The sequence below is a fragment of the Eucalyptus grandis genome, chromosome 4, assembly GCF_016545825.1.
Source record: "Eucalyptus grandis isolate ANBG69807.140 chromosome 4, ASM1654582v1, whole genome shotgun sequence".
Lineage (NCBI taxonomy): Eukaryota > Viridiplantae > Streptophyta > Magnoliopsida > Myrtales > Myrtaceae > Eucalyptus > Eucalyptus grandis.
The window spans coordinates 13,074,248-13,088,452 of NC_052615.1; the positions used below are offsets into that span (position 1 = coordinate 13,074,248).

At 39.2% G+C, this 14,205-nt stretch overlaps 2 protein-coding genes and 1 long non-coding RNA gene across 3 annotated transcripts; 2 read left to right on the forward strand and 1 right to left on the reverse strand.

Moving 5' to 3' along the window:
- Positions 1-2,056: 2,056 nt before the first annotated feature.
- On the forward strand, positions 2,057-5,209 carry LOC104442654 (receptor-like protein EIX2). Its single transcript, XM_010056056.2, has one exon. It carries the CDS (start codon positions 2,057-2,059, stop codon positions 5,207-5,209), a length of 3,153 nt encoding a protein of 1,050 aa, XP_010054358.2.
- Positions 5,210-6,977: 1,768 nt separating this feature from the next.
- Positions 6,978-9,491, forward strand: LOC104441050. The gene is made up of 3 exons (XR_005550681.1): positions 6,978-7,373; positions 8,020-8,119; positions 9,057-9,491. It is a non-coding gene; the product is annotated as an uncharacterized LOC104441050 (long non-coding RNA).
- Positions 9,492-10,975: 1,484 nt separating this feature from the next.
- LOC104417458 (major allergen Pru ar 1) lies at positions 10,976-11,679 on the reverse strand. Its single transcript, XM_010028733.2, has 2 exons — positions 11,496-11,679; positions 10,976-11,274 (listed from the first exon to the last, which is right to left on the reverse strand). Exons 1-2 carry the CDS (start codon positions 11,677-11,679, stop codon positions 10,976-10,978), a joined length of 483 nt encoding a protein of 160 aa, XP_010027035.2.
- Positions 11,680-14,205: the final 2,526 nt, after the last annotated feature.

Sequence of the window (14,205 nt, forward strand, 5' to 3'; positions counted from 1 at the left end):
GACTAGTTGATGTGAATGAATCCATGAATACCGTCTCTTTGACTCCAAAACCAAACAATGAATTAAATACAGTAAATGCTATTAGTTTTTCAACTCATTGAACCTTTTTATACTCCAAGCTTGAATATTTTACTCACAAAGACTCAATCAGTCCACCTAAAATCTCAAATTGGTGCACCTTTAACAACTTTATCTCAAACCAGTATACTTGTGATAAATTTACTCTCTATTAGTTTCTGTTAAATTTTACTATCAAATTACTGAGTTAGATAATACATAACAATTAATCAGTATATCAGTTTGGGATTTACTTTATGCTTATCACAATTGTATCATTTTTCTAGTTTTTATGGTATTAATCCAATTTAACGAATGGTATATTTGTTACAATTGTACTAGTTTGGGAGTTTTTGATTCTCGAACAAATTAGTTAGGGATAAATCTATCACAAGTATACTAGTTCATTTTTTGTGGTCATTTGGGGTAAATTTATTACAAATGTACCAGTTTGAAATTTTCGTGGTTAAAAACTTAATTTGAAGTAATTTTGTCATAAGTGTATCAGTTTGGGGTTTTTTTTTAGGGTATTAACACTAAGTTTTTCAAGTCATTGAATCTTTTTACACTCCACGCCAGAATATTTTACTCGCAAAGACTCAGTCAGTCCACATCTCTTTAACTTTCTTTGGACATCTCGTGATTATCCCGCTAATCCCGCTTGACTTGTCAAGCAATACTTGAAACAAACTAGTCCTAGGATACTGGTCCTTGTACGGCTACCTACAATTTTACATCTTCTGATCAAGATGGCGAGAGATTCAAACCGGTATACTTGTGACAAATTTACTCTCTAAGTCAAATTACTAAATTAGATGATACGTAACAGTTAATTAGTGTACCAATTTGGGTTTTACTTTATGTTTATCACAATTGTATCATTTTTGTGGTTTTTATGGTGTTAATTCAATTTTACGAAGGATATATTTGTTAAAATTATACTAGTTTGGGGGTTTTTGGTGGTTGAAAAAATTAGTTATGGATAAATTTATCATAAGTATGCTAGTTTAGGGTTTTTTGTGTCATTTGAGGTAAATTTGTTATAAACATACCAGTTTGGGATTTGTCGTAATCAAAAAATTAATTTAGGATAATTTTATTGTAAGTGTATCAGTTTCGGGTTTCTCGGGGTATTAAGCTTTAGTTTTTCCAAGTCATTGAACCTTTTTACACTCCACGCCAGAATATTTTACTCACAAAGACTTAGCCAGTCGACATCTCTTTAACTTTCTTTGGACATCTCGTGATTATCACGCTGATCCCCCGCTGATCCCGCTTGACTTGTCACGCAATACTTGAAACAAACTAGTCCTAGGATACTAGTCCTTGTACGGCTGCCTACAATTTTACATCTTCTGATCAAGATGGCGAGAGATTCAAACCGGTATACTTGTGACAAATTTACTCACTATTAGTTTTCATTAAATTTTACTATCAAATTACTGAATTGGATGATACGTAACAGTTAATTAGTGTACCAATTTGGGATTTACTTTCTGTTTATCACAATTGTATCATTTTTGTGGTTTTTATGGTGTTAATTCAATTTTACGAAGGGTATATTTGTTAAAATTGTACTAGTTTTGGGGTTTTTGGTGGTTGAAAAAATTAGTTAGGGATAAATTTATCATAGGTATACTAGTTTAGGGTTTTTTTGTGTCATTTGGGGTAAATTTGTTATAAACGTACCAATTTGGGATTTTTCATAATCAAAAAATTAATTTAGGATAATTTTATCGTAAGTGTATCAGTTTCGGGTTTCTCAGGGTATTAAGCTTTAGTTTTTCCAAGTCACTGAACATTTTTACACTCCATGCCAGAATATTTTACTCACAGAGACTTAGCCAGTCCACATCTCTTTAACTTTCTTTGGACATCTCGTGATTATCCCGTCGATCCCCCGCTAATCCCGCTTGACTTGTCAAGCAATACTTAAAAAACTAATCCCAGGATATCGGTCCTTGTACTGCTACTCTCAATTTTACATCTTCTAATCAAGATGGCGAGAGATTCATCCCTTTGCATCATACTAGTCTCTATCTCCATTTTAGCATGGCTATCGCCTTGTGATGGCAACACCCCTGCCGGGAATTGCTCAGAGTCTGATAGGGAAGCTCTAATTGACTTCAAAAATGGCCTTCATGATCTCGATAATCGCCTGTCCTCGTGGCAAAGAAGCAATTGCTGCCAGTGGCGAGGAATAGGCTGCGATGAGAGGACCGGAGGGGTAATAAGCATTGATCTTCACGGCGACTCTGGTACGTGTGGTTATTGGCTGAGTGGAGAAATTAGACCTTCATTAGTGCGACTCAAGTCTTTGAGATTCTTGGACTTGAGTTCGAATCACTTTTATGGCATTCCAATTCCTGAATTTCTTGGCTCTTTGGAGAACCTGCAGTACCTAAACTTGTCAAAAGCCGGGTTTGAATGTGCAATTCCTCCAAATCTAGGAAATTTGTCAAACTTGCAGTATCTTGATCTTTCTTCTGACTTTTCTGGCTTAAGTACTAATAATCTTGGGTGGATTTCTGGTCTTGGTTCTCTAAAATATCTTGCGCTTGATAAAGTGGACCTCTCAATGGTCGGTTCCACGTGGATCAATGTGCTAAACCAGATTCCGTCGTTGTCTGGGTTGCATCTGTCCGATTGTCGCCTATCTGGTTCGATATCATCACCTGGTTTGGTGAACTTCACTTCACTCGTTGTTCTGGACCTTAAATCCAACAGATTCGATTCAGAGTTCCCTCAATGGCTTGTGAATGCAAGCAGCCTCGTTGGCGTTGACATGAGTTACAGTGGTCTATATGGAAGGATCCCTCTTGGTCTAGGCGAGCTGCCACGTTTGCAAATACTAATTTTATCTGGTAACAATAATCTCTCAGTCAGTTGCACTCAATTGTTCCAAGGATCGTGGAAAAGGATAGAAGTTATGTATTTGGCTGGTAACAAAATACATGGAAGACTTCCCACTTCCATCGGGAAAATGACCACTCTCAGTGATTTTGACCTTTCTGAGAATCTTGTCAAGGGAGGAATACCGAGCTCAATTGGTTCACTTTGCAGTTTAGTTAATTTTGATTTATCCGACAATAACTTGACAGGTACTTTGCCGGAAATTTTGCAGGGGGGATCTGAAACTTGTGATTCCCTGAGTCCTCTGCCTAATTTGAGGTACTTGAGACTGAGCAACAATCGGCTAAGGGGTTATCTGCCAAGTTGGGTGGGCCAACTTAAAAACCTCGAGAAACTTACCCTTGACCATAATTTTCTTGAAGGGCCGATTCCTCCTCTTGGGACTCTGGAGAACCTCACCAATCTGGGCCTTGGTAGGAACCGATTAAATTGGACTCTTCCCGTTGATCTGGGACAGCTTTCCAAGTTGGACTATTTAGACGCGTCTTACAATCATTTGTCGGGTATACTATCGGAAGACCATTTTGCAAATCTACGCAAGATCGAGACCTTAGATCTCTCATCCAACTCTTTCACTTTAAATGTCAGTGCCGATTGGATGCCTCCGTTCCAAGTCTGGGAACTTGGCATGGGATCGTGCCAGATTGGTCCGTCTTTCCCTGCCTGGCTTAGACATCAAAATAGGATCAAGCATCTTGGTTTTTCAAATGCCAGCATTTCGGGGCCTGTGCCAAGCTGGTTTTGGGACATTTCTTCCAATCTTTCTCTCCTAAACATGTCTCTAAATCGGTTGCAAGGCCAATTACCTAATCCATTGCCAGTACCTCGTTATGCAGAAGTTGACCTCAGCTCTAACCTTTTTCAGGGACCCTTACCCCTTCCCACTTTTGAGATTAATTCGTTAGACCTCTCTAATAACCAATTTTCAGGTGGCATTCCGCAAAATCTAGGCAAATACATGTCAATTTTGTTCTTCCTCTCCCTTTCATCTAACAGAATAACAGGTGGGCTCCCAGAATTTTTAGAGAATATGCAATGCATTGAGGTCATCGACTTAGCAAACAACAATTTGAGTGGAAGCATTCCTCCAAGCATAGGGAACTGCTCAACACTAGAGGTACTCGACCTGCAAAACAATTCTTTATCTGGGTTGATACCCGCGTCTTTGGGCCAATTACAACAGCTTCGGTCTCTACACCTGAGCAACAATAAGCTTTCAGGAGACCTTCCATCTTCATTCAAGAATCTGTCGAGCTTAGAAACACTAGATATTGGCAACAACCAATTGAATGGCACCATACCTAGCTGGATGGCGGAGGGTTTCATCAAGTTAAGAATTTTAAGTTTGAGGTCCAATGCATTTTCTGGAGAAATTCCTCATGAGCTCTCAAGTTTGAGCTCATTGCAAGTACTGGATCTCGCAGAAAACAATTTGACAGGTAACATTCCTTCAAGCTTTGGAGATCTTAAAGCAATGGTGGAAGGGCGAGAAAGAAACGAGTACCTATTCTATGGGAAGTTCAGAGGTGTGTATTATGAAGAGAACTTCCTAGTGACTACAAAAAGCCAGCCCCAACTATACACCAAGACTCTTTCCCTTGTCACTAGCATAGACATCTCCGGGAATAATTTAGATGGAGAATTTCCAGAAGAAATTACTAAACTTGCTGGATTGCTCATTTTGAACTTATCAAGGAATGGCATTGGTGGTGAAATCCCTGAAAGCATTTCGAGCATGGGCCAATTGGCATCCCTTGATCTTTCAAGCAACAGGTTTTCTCATGCAATCCCCCAAAGCATGCTGTCACTGTCATTTTTGAGTTATTTGAACTTATCCAATAATAATTTCTCGGGCAAGATTCCTTACACACAACAGATGACGACATTCAACCCTTCCTCATTCTATGGAAACCCGCAACTTTGCGGTGCTCCCCTTAATGTCACTTGTCCAGCCAACGAACCTGACAAACCAGGGACAACCGAGGATGGTGGCAGTGATGATGAGTTCATCGATCAATGGTTTTACTTGAGCGTTGGCCTTGGATATGCTGTTGGTATCTTAGTTCCAACCATTGTCTTGCACATCAAAAGTTCTTGGGCGGAGGCATACTTTGATCTTATAGAATTGCCGAAAGGTGGTTGCCGATTGGAAACAGGAGGGCAAAGCTTCGAAGAAATAGGCGACAAGGTTGAAGGTAAATGGTTTTCGATCCTTATTCTAGAAGACTCGAACCCTTGATTTGGTCCAGCATCCACGTTTAGGGACATGCCAAGAAATAATGAACACGACCATGTGCTGTATTACTATATTATCTGTATCTATCTATAGAATTGCATATGTCAAATATCAACAAAAAGTGTCTATTTGGTTACCAAGTCACGCATCAGTAACTAACAAATTTTGACAAGTATCTGACATTCATTCTTACAAGATAAATTCTCGCATATTTTAATTATCTACAAATATTTATCTATAGCTGATCAACCCAATGGAACTCACTAACCTATACAAGAAATTATTGACTTTGATTTGATTGGTGCATTGACATCCATCACATTAAGATTCCAATTCCAATCATTTACTGGCATTTTTTTTTTTATACTTTTAAGATCACCAAATGCTTTAATGACATTAGTAACTTTTGTTCAATTATGACTTACCAAAACTTTAAAGTCAGAGACTTTTATTCAAAAGTTACCAATCTTAATATGATCGACTTGCCGACTTGATCCCATTAGATACCAACTAATTTTAGTTATTTACTAACTTTTGATATAGATTCAGAAAAGTATCAAACATTTCTTTACAATTCCAAGCAATTTATATGTAAGTTCATACTGGGAGCAGTAAACTTATTAACGGCCGGATGAGAAATATCTGTAGTTGTACTTGCACCTTTGGCCGGTGAAAAGCGCAGTGCGTCCGGATGCAATCTCGACCGTTGATAAATTAACGGTTACCCGCCACAATGACTGAAAATTATATCTCTGTTTCTGTGTCTGATCGTGCGTCTGTGTCCGATGGCTCTCTTCTCCTCGGCTCTGTATCGCCCGTGTCTCTGTCCGAACGACTGCAAACTCATGGCCGACCGCCATGGAAACGACGTGGCCTTCTCCATCCCGTCGCCTCCAGCACGCCGTCGACGGCCACGAATTCGATCGGGACCGTCCTGTCTTCCGCCAGAGCGCCGGACAAGAGCTTCAAGTACGCACCCGCTGGTCCCAACAGCAGTCCCCTCGTCCGTTTCGTTCAGGCCGCTGAGTCGAACATCGAAAATGTGAGCCGAACCGACCCGGTTCTTTAGCTTGTCCGTTCACTCCATTGTTTGCTCTTTCTTCGATCAATTGTTTTTTTTTTTTTTTTTTTTGTGTGAGGTAATAATTCATTTCAGCTTTGAACCAACAATTTACGCAAGATACTGTGTCACAATTTGCACTCAACAAGATAACAAGTCATAATCAGTGGAAGCTGCTGAACAAGAGAGCAGCGAACAAAGAAAAGGCAGGCAAACTAGCACTACCCAAAACAACAAACGGAACTACGAAAGAACCCTCGGCATGAATCACCGTGATACCCAAACAGCACACATCCACGACCAAGAAGTTAGGGGCCACGAGCCTTCCAAAAGCAGTCTCCGTTCCACTCCAAGGAAGACTACGGATCCGCAAGGGTGGAAAACAAGATGCAAAGATCTACCCCAACCCCAGTTACTTTGAAGTCTTCTGTTCCTCGGATTGTCATCGACATTTCTGAATGTTAAGGCCTTATTCTTAACAATTTTAATGAGATGATTTTTAATGATCGGAACTGCCAAAATATGGTCTCTAAAAAGGATGTCGTTCCTGTACTTCCAAATAAGGTGGCAAAGAGTACCAAACGAAAAACGGGCGATGAAATGATAGAAGTCCTTATCGGAGAGGAACTTCATCGCCCATTGAAGGATTTCAGACCTGGCCCTGTGGTGCCGAGGGAGATTGCACTTCTTCGATCAATTGATGATCCTTAGCCGTGGGAAGTTTGTTTATTGCTCAGCTAGAGAGTTAGAAAGAGCTTCAATGATTTGGGTTTGGTGGTTTTGAATGTTTGAGATCCTGTTTTGCATACTGAGTATATATGCCTAATTGCTGGAGGGTCCTGATGAATTAAAGGTTGTATCATCAACTGCAATAGCTATTGCAGTGGACTTGTAATGAGCTGTGCTTGATTGTAAAGCTTTAATGGATGTGGCTCTTTAATTCTGATTTCTTGACCAGTGTATTCTTTCGTATTGATTGCCTTTATTAGTGCATGTATGTTCAAAGAGTAGTCCTCCATTGCTGAGCAGGTGATCTTTGACTTCCGCTTTTCGGCTCTTTTGGCTATTGGAGGTTCATTGGCTGGTTCGGTTTTGTGCTTCCTAAATGTAAGCCCTCCTGCTACTTTTAATGCCCATGTTGGTTAAATGTTTTGAACCTTAAAATCACGAATTATTAAATCCTACTACGCGTTTTCAGCAATAGTTTTCAAAGTATGCTGAAATGAATATCACTGAGGCTGCGAACTATAGATACTTAATGGAAGAACTTGATCCGCCAACCCAGTAAAAGGGGTGAAGGGAATGATGCATTTCTAGATGTTGCTGAGTTGCTCGTGCTTTCTGTATTCCAAGGATTAACCGAGTTCTTGACTGACAGATATATAGCGACTGGCAGCTCATCATGCTTCCTCATGTAATACATAACACTAGAAGATGCTATATGCTACGCAATTTCTATTGTTATTTCTGGGAATTTGGAACAAATTAATTTGGTGCTTAACAGTTAGCACTGTGTATCTAAATAAAATCCATTACATACCCTCTTCTGACATAGATTTATTTGATTTACTTACTAACTCGTGTTTTGCTGATTAAATAGAGGCCTTTTCAAACCCCTTTCTACACAATCTTACTGTCTTAACCCAGAGGACAGGTTTTGATCCTTTCCTAGCTGAGATCCCTTTTTTTTTTCAAACCAAGATACTGTTCTCCTCGATGTGGTGCAGAATATGACTGCTTCTGATCTGTTTAGGGTAGTGTTTACATTGTTGATGTGTATAAAGTGTACTAGACAAGCTGCGTGAAAGGAATTCACACTGGACAGATGGTTCTTCAACTGGTTGAAGCCATTGGTAAGGGCCTGATAGATACTTTGCCCTGGGATTATCTCCTGCATTGGACAAGCATCATTTAGAACAAGGGAGCTCATTGAACTTTTAGCATTTCTATCACTGATATTTTCCACACATTCATCTCGACAGCAGAAATGATGTATAACATAGGGTAGTTGATCTTGATTAACTTAGTTTCTGAGGATATTAAGTAGTTAATTCCCATGCACTGTATCTCTATGAGAGGAGAGGCTGCATGATGGTTAGCTTCCTTTAAGTGAGCCATTACAACAAGTACTGTAACTAAGCTTTATTCCACACGGTGGGCTTGGCTATATGAAATCCTTTTATTCCATTTTGCTTAATCTTGTATCAAATTTTTGTATACTTTAAGTACTCCATATCATTCCTTTGAGTTAGCCATTGACATGGCAGAAATAATTCATCTAAGTCCTCTTATAATTCTCTAACTTTTTTAGGTCCTCAACCTTCAGGTCCATGCTTGGAGTCTACATTTCAATATGTTCCATAATCTGGTTTGGTCATCAAGCTGAAGAGCTGTACTTGTCAGTAGAAAAAAGTTGTTTTATGTAATTCTATGTTTCATCTCTTTGTATGTCTAATTCCGTTTAGCTGCTTTACTCCATAATAAATGTATCCTCAGTAGGAATAAAAGCTACTAAATTTGATATTAGCAATTTATCTTTGGTACCGTGTTCCAATCATCACGGCCTTGTACATCGAGTTCCATCGAGCAAGTAGAGTCTGAAAAAAACTGGTTCCCACAATCATGCTGCAATGTTTTAAAAAATGAAGTTTCAAATACTGACATTGTACTCTTGTGTCATCCCTGTAAAGCGTGTGTTCTATTTCTTGAACTGATTATTCTTCCCATCTCTTCCATATATCTTTTCCTCCCATGTCAAGCTGATGCCAATAATACATATGTCTGATACAGATGTTTATCTAGCTGGAACTGTCATGCTGATATTTGGTATGGGCTTGTATGGATTATTTATCAGTATGTATCTCCTGATGTACCAACTTCTGTTGATCGTGCTCTCAAGGGCTCTTCTTTGTTTGGGATGTTTGCTCTAAAGGTAAGCTTCGAACTCCTGTACTGCAGGGACATCATTCACATATATCAGTTTTTGCTTGTATCGTACACCAGTAAGAAAATGTTTTGTTATAGTCATGACCTGCTGCCACTAAGGCACTTTACATGCTCTTGCTGAGAGCATTAAATACGGAGAAAAATTGTTCGTCCAGGAGATTTCAACTGATCAACTCGTGGCAGGTGCTGCAGCTGTGGACGATCTTCCCTTGTTGTGGACAGCCTTGCTTCGTGATGAACTTCTTGTATTTGGCCTAATGCTTTCCTATCTGATAAACTGCACCAGATGACAAGGGAAAAGGAACTAGAATTCGAAAAATGCGATGCTATACACTTAACAAATACATGAAATCACGATGTAAAACTGCAATATGCAGATACTTCAGGGTTCGAAACTGAGAAAAAAACCGGTGATGCTGTATGAAAGACAGCTTCGCACCCATCAACTATTGAGTCAAAAGACCCTTCTTCCTGCCATTCTCCTTTGAAGATATGTAGTCTCTCCTTAGCCCCTTCAAGTTCCAGAAGGTGCTGTGTCTTCTTTGGATCATCTGTTTATGCATTCCAGAAAGGAGAATTTGATTTGATAGAATGAAACTCTGGGAGATTTCAGTCACATAACATGAAATGTTATCAACAGATAAGAAGACCACAAATATAAATTTCTAATATACGCTACGCATCGGATCTAACTATAGAGGTAGTATAAGATTATGTGTTAAACCAAACTTGAATAGTTAAGCCAATGGAATCAGATATATTCAGCAAGTGGACTCTGGATGCTATTGTATCATATGTACCCTAAGCATAACGTATATGTATAGCATGCACACGAACCCCTACAAACAAGTACACACATGCATTACAGAATAAATTGATTTTACTTTATTTTTTGACTGTCGATCTCTCCCATACATAGTGCACATATGCTAGTTCGCATATAAATCAACATCAAATTCTCTTATTTTCTCTATTGGTTCCGTATGTACAGACAAAAAAGAATATCGCCATTAATTTTATTTTTCAAATTTGATGGCGACATATTTTGACTTTATAGACATATTGGTAATCATACCGGTCGGCCATGTTTTGTGCGTCATGTTATCTGATTTATGAAACATTATGCAAAATGAATCAATCCAAGGAAAAATGGCCAAACAAAGTGAGAATTTTTCCTCTCTCTATAAACATGGGGGCGTAAAAACCTTAGGTTTTCTTTTTATACTTCAGAAATCTAAGAATAAAAACATATATCATATAAGTGAATTTATTTTTGTCACTACCATATCTGCACTCATAACATTTAAGAGTCCACACCTTCTTAGGCACGGCAAGGAAGATTTTCGTGATTTGATCATCTGTCAAATGCAATCTCATAGCAATATACAATATGACATAGGGGAAAATAGTGTCTCACACATCTATGGCGAACTTCGTGGTTTGCTCATCTACGGTTTAGACATTGGAGAATCTTTAAAAGCAAATAGCAAAACAAGCATGTCGCGAGAAAAAGTTAGATGAGATTTCTTATGAGATTATTGGGAAAGTGAAGTGGTATTCAGGAAAATGCTGGAATGCTTTCGCAGGATGAATCACTAATGATCCACCGCTTTGAAAGAGGTACAAAGTATGCATACTTATTGCCATCCACACTCAAAAGGACGATCATGTCCATCACCAAAAGACAAGCCAAACACTTACTATAGAAGAAACAAAGTACCGAGGGTACTTCCAAATTTATTTGAGAGAAGGAACTTACGGAATCAAACATAAGCATCGGGATTTTGGATGAGGTATGCTTCGACGGCTTTGTACATTCCTAAGGCTCTCTCTTTGCCGGCTTTGACTTCTTCTTCTCTGAGCTCAAAATCACCCCTGGTACAGTAGGTGCTGGTCATCTTGTTCTTGCTCCCGCCGTCCGGCGTGGGTTCAAACTTAACTTCGTAAGCAATAGATTCAAACTTCTCCATCAATGGACCACCTTCGATCAGTGCATACTTATATGTGAATGTCTCTTCATTCAGCTCGTCTACTCGGTTCTTCATGCAGCTGAGTTGGCTACCTACATATGAAATGGGACAAACGTACTACTTAGATTTGAATTAATCACAGAAGACATATAACATCTCTAGGAAAATTTCTCTAATCAACATTTTAACGATCGCCATGTTTTTCTTTTTGATGGGTCATCTTATCGCTTTTTTTTTTTTTAAATGAAAACTTGCAATTCCATTACGCAAGATTGGCAGCATCAATACTTGAAAACCCTCGAGAAAGATTCACCTTCAGCGAAATTGATTTGCCTGATGCTTCCAGCTCCTCCATCGCCTTGGACGACGTCAATGCTCTTGATAACTTGAGGCATGAGCTTGGGGATGAGGTTCTGAGAGTCCACAATCAAGGCCTTAAACAATCTCGCTGCAGGAATGGGGGAAGTGAACTCATCACTGAACGTGAACACACCCATGATCGATCTCTAAGGACTCGCTAGTGAAATTACAGGAACGATGAAATCAACTTTGGTTGGGCTTGGTGTGAAAAGAATGGCAAGGGAGGGCACCATTTATAGGTCTGAGAGGACGAAGTCCTCGTTGAATCGGGGTATTTTCTATTGGCTCCAAAGCCCCAAAGATGTCTTTCTTCGTCGTGATTCGAAGGAAAATTAAAAATGCCCGAGTTGCTCAGGATAGGGCGTCATTCTCAAAGCGGGCATGGTTTAGTGAATAAAAAAAAAAAACTCGCCGGCATTCGATTCGTGTTGCATCTCTTCGTCTTAAAGTGCACAAATTTTTCGAGAAGTCCACTTAATCCGAGAGGATTCTTAAAGATTACTTCCTCGTCCTACCATGGCAACTTCGTGTCCCGCATGCTAAATCTTAACCTCGCTGATGTACCTTAATTATCGAATGGAAGGGCCTGGCAAACAAAGAGAATGCACTCATCAACCCCACTTGCATCGACAAATAAGCTTTCTAAGATGGATCAGCCGGTTCCTAAGGCTGAAAAAATGAAGGGCTATCGTATAACTTTACAAATATCCAATTTAATGCTGAAGTTAAAAAAGAACTAAGAGGTCTCGGCTCAATTTATGATTGATTGGCCACTTTGTCATGTGTTCTCAAGGATATTCTCTTATGCCTTTTGATGTTGCTGTGATTTATTATATTGGGTCAATCAATGTATCCGACCACAAATAATCCAAGTGTTTGCATGCGTGTCGCTGTCGAGGCTTTGTCATTTTCGACCAAGAGGATGCTAAAGAAGGTGTTTTGTGCTTCATTGATTTCCCATTAAAAAGCTGGCTCCAATTTGATAATGAACAGTTGGCTTCATAAGTTTCATATATTGCTATAACTGGAAAGAAAGGAAAGGAAAGAAAGAATGGATGGCGTCGATCATATCTATCACAAGCTAAAATTGTTGTAGATTTAGCATAGTTGACCACGATCATTAATGATAGTGCTTATATACTCAATCAGAGAAACTCTTTTCATGTTTATACAGAAATATTATAAATATCTTATCCTCTATTCTAGTGATAGAGCTATTTGGGTTAAAATTACATTGCAAAGAAAGGCCAAATCCAAATAAACTTTCTTTTGAATCAAAACAATATACATCACACATCAATTTTAGATAGATGGAATTCTCTAAAATTTAATGTCTTGAATCATTGAATGCGATCAATTGAAGGAGCAAATTGAAGGAAAAATGCTACCCTATGCGAAGTACATCCAAATTTCGTCAAAAGCGTGAAAATATTCTCATTTATTAATTTGCAAGGTATATTTGATATATGCATCGCCGCAACATCATTATACCTTAATTGTGCTCCGTGGCATTTTTAAATGGCCAAAGTACTATCACGTATAGTAGAATTGGAGAAACCTTATTGTAATAGCAAAACCATTAGCACTTTCAATCAAGGGTTTTCACATATAGAGGACCACATTACAATAAGCAGAACTTAAATTCATCCCCAAAGAGAGATGCAAAATTTGGTTCAAACAGAGACAATAATACAATTAAAAGCTTTTAGGCGTAGCCCTCGAGGTTGGCCAAGAGATAAAGCCTCTGCGGCCTTGAAGACAGCCGTGGCCTTCTCTTTCCCGGCTTTGATCTCCTCCTCATTGATCAAAAACCCCTGGTTTTGGGTGGTACTTGCTAACGTTCATGCCCTTACAGCCCCCATCAAGAGATGCCTCCATCTTGATTTCATAAGAGATCGTCTCGATCTTGTCAGCGAATTCACCTCCTTCCACCATTGTGTAACTATGCATTATCTTCTCTTTGTCCAGGGCATCGACTCTGTGCTTTGAGTTCTTCATTTGACTGCTTGTACTTGATGGGCAATTATGGAATTACCATTGTCATTATTATTAGGTGTATTATCAAGAATCTCTCTACTCCGGTCAAGGATACGTACAAATACGATTGATCTTCATCGTCTAGAGGGTAAATAATGAGGTTGCATCCTTGTTTTGAAGAAGGGGACAATAAATTTAGGTCGTTCAAACCTCAAGATGGCATTCTGTTGGGAATATTGGATTCTCTAAAACGGATTTGACACTAAATCGAACCCCTAAAACGAATGCGGAAGACGAGCCAAGTAAGAACATGTATCACCGATCAAAGACACACCGCAGAATCGAGCATATTTTATTGTCCACAGATTAAACACCAACGTTGAAGTTCGAGGAAGAATCTGATCCCGGTCTACCAAGGAGCGTGCTGTTGCTATTAGAGGGAGAAAAACAGAGCGTTCTTTTCCGTTTTCTTCTTTTTTGAGGGAGAGAGAGAGATTGACGTACGTTCACTTGAAAAGGTATGTTCCTCTCTTTTCTTTTCTCTCTTAAATACGTCTCCTCCAAGAGACGTAACTCTTTGTTGGGGAGAACCCGGGGACACAATTCACCACGGCCAAACACAATCCAAGATCAATTTCTACCCCGATACTAAATCAACTTAAAATCTCTCAATCCCCAGCAATAAC

Bases quoted from the DNA above. Each gene is read 5' to 3' on its own strand.
- LOC104442654 (XM_010056056.2), top strand. From the start codon at position 2,057: ATGGCGAGAGATTCATCCCTTTGCATCATACTAGTCTCTATCTCCATT.
- LOC104417458 (XM_010028733.2), bottom strand. From the start codon at position 11,679: ATGGGTGTGTTCACGTTCAGTGATGAGTTCACTTCCCCCATTCCTGCA. The intron at 11,275-11,495 runs GTGAATCTTTCT...TTTCATATGTAG, and splicing joins GCAAATCAATTTCGCTGAAG to GTAGCCAACTCAGCTGCATG.